General features: G+C 46.7%; 1 protein-coding gene across 1 annotated transcript in view; it reads left to right on the forward strand.

Annotated features, from left to right (window-relative positions):
* The window catches only part of PDPN (podoplanin), a 34,670-nt gene extending 32,967 nt beyond the window's left edge, over positions 1-1,703 (forward strand). Inside the window, 1 exon segment of the mRNA XM_017504691.2 lies at positions 730-1,703. Within this exon segment, the coding sequence (XP_017360180.1) occupies positions 730-736 (7 nt within the window). The 3' untranslated portion in view covers positions 737-1,703.
* The last annotated feature ends 258 nt before the right edge of the window (positions 1,704-1,961 follow it).

Here is a 1,961-nt window from a genome sequence, read left to right on the forward strand (position 1 = left end):
TAGAGTGCAATGGCACCATCTCAGCTCACCGCAACCTTTGCCTCCCGGGTTAAGGCGATTCTCCTGCCTCAGCCTCCCAAGTAGCTGGGATCACAGGCATGCGCCACCACTCCCGGCTAATTTTGTATTTTTAGTAGAGACAGACTTGCTCCATGTCGGTCAGGCCGGTCTCGAACTCCTGACCTCAGGTGATCCACCCGCCTTGGCCTCCCAAAGTGCTGGGATTACAGGTGTGAGCCACTGTGCCCGGCCGGATGGGGTCTTTTTCATTGAGTTCTCTTCCTCTTGCCCCACATGTACCCACACACGTGGTCGCAGACTCCTACCTTTGACTACTGATGAAGGGAAGGAGTTTTTTCTCCTTATTAAACTTCCTTGAGAATTCAGAATATCCACACTCATGGACAGAGAAAACCTTTTTCTTGTATGTGTTGGGGGGGTGATATATGATGGAGCGGTGGGGAGAGGACAATTGATACACACGTGGAAGGCTGAGGGACACAGTTGACAACACAGCTGTGGCCTTAGCATGTTTGGAAAAGCCAGGGAGTCTGACCCTTCTATGTCAGGATGAAGGCATGGAGGAGGAATATCGGGACAAGAGATGATCACCAGGTGTCAGAACTTGGAAGACTTAGAGCAAAGGACCAGAGGAACAAGGCCTCACCGGGTTACTATTCACAATGCCAGTAAGAGACACGACAGCTGCCTTTCTCTTTATTTTCACAGGCCCTAAAGAGCTGAAGGGTTACGCCCTGCTGCCAACACACTGAAAAAAGACCGTTTCTGTTCCTCTGCGCCCTGTCCCTGAGCTTGTGGGAGAAGATGATCCGTGGAACACTTGCCCACCCCATTCAGAATCCATGGTGATCTCTCTGCTTGCCAAAGTAACCGAAGGAAAGGCGGTTCACCAGGACTGGCTCCTCTCAATATTTGCCTTTCAAACATGTTTTCGAACCTACATTCTATAAAAGATAATTCGAAAGACAAAATTCATAGAAAATGGAGCAAAACTATATAAACTGCTTTGTAACTGAGACTGGACCATTGGATCGATGTTAGATGCTGTAATCATGTGTCTCCGTCTGACCGTTCTCTGTTATTGTTAAAATGCAAAGGAATCTGGAAATATTTATGACCACGGAGTCCTTGGATCCGGTGCCATGTCAGTAAATAGCAGCAGCCTTTTGCAATTGTTGATTTGTTGAAATGTACACATTCCGGTCTAGTTTGGTCTATCTTTTAAAGCCTGATGTATACCACATAATCAAGTAGAAAATCTCAACTTGGATTACGCGCGGTAAGCAACTGCCTTTAGCTGGTCCAGATTAATCATTTCAAAGACATCCATCTTAGAACACAAGCGGGAAGTCTATAGTCCCAAAGTAGGCCACGGGCAGCCTCTAGACTTGGCTTTACCCAAATCCTTCTCCAGCCATGACTTGGTGACTCCCAGACTTGCCCCCTCCACTTCCCTCGGATGATGGGGAGCAGGGGCTAAGGGGGCAGCCTTCCCTCCTCCCAATGATGCATATCCTTCGGATTGGCTGCTTTGTTCCAGGATATGGATATCTCAGCCTGGACACTGAGGAAGCCGCTGGATGTTTGATGGTGCTAGAGGCTCAAGCGTTTTCGAAACCAAGAGCCCCCATGCAGAACGAAATCCTATGTGAGCCTCTGGTATGAGAAATAAAAGCTGCCACTTATATATTACATTCGCTTTCTGCCTCAGAGGAAAGATACGGGGAACAAAAATCATTTTCTACCATCTTAATTTTAAAAGCAGCTGGACTTAAATACCTGATTTTAAAAATAGAAGATATCTCTAGTCTTCATGACATACCACAAATATCTGTGGGGTCCTATTGAAAAGAACAAAATAAAGGATCTCAAGGGGTCGTTCTGTCCACACCATCCAACCTGGCACTTCTCTTCCCATAAAGCCATTGGGTTTTTTTTTT

Source organism: Cebus imitator, unplaced genomic scaffold, assembly GCF_001604975.1.
Source record: "Cebus imitator isolate Cc_AM_T3 unplaced genomic scaffold, Cebus_imitator-1.0 Scaffold15, whole genome shotgun sequence".
Lineage (NCBI taxonomy): Eukaryota > Metazoa > Chordata > Mammalia > Primates > Cebidae > Cebus > Cebus imitator.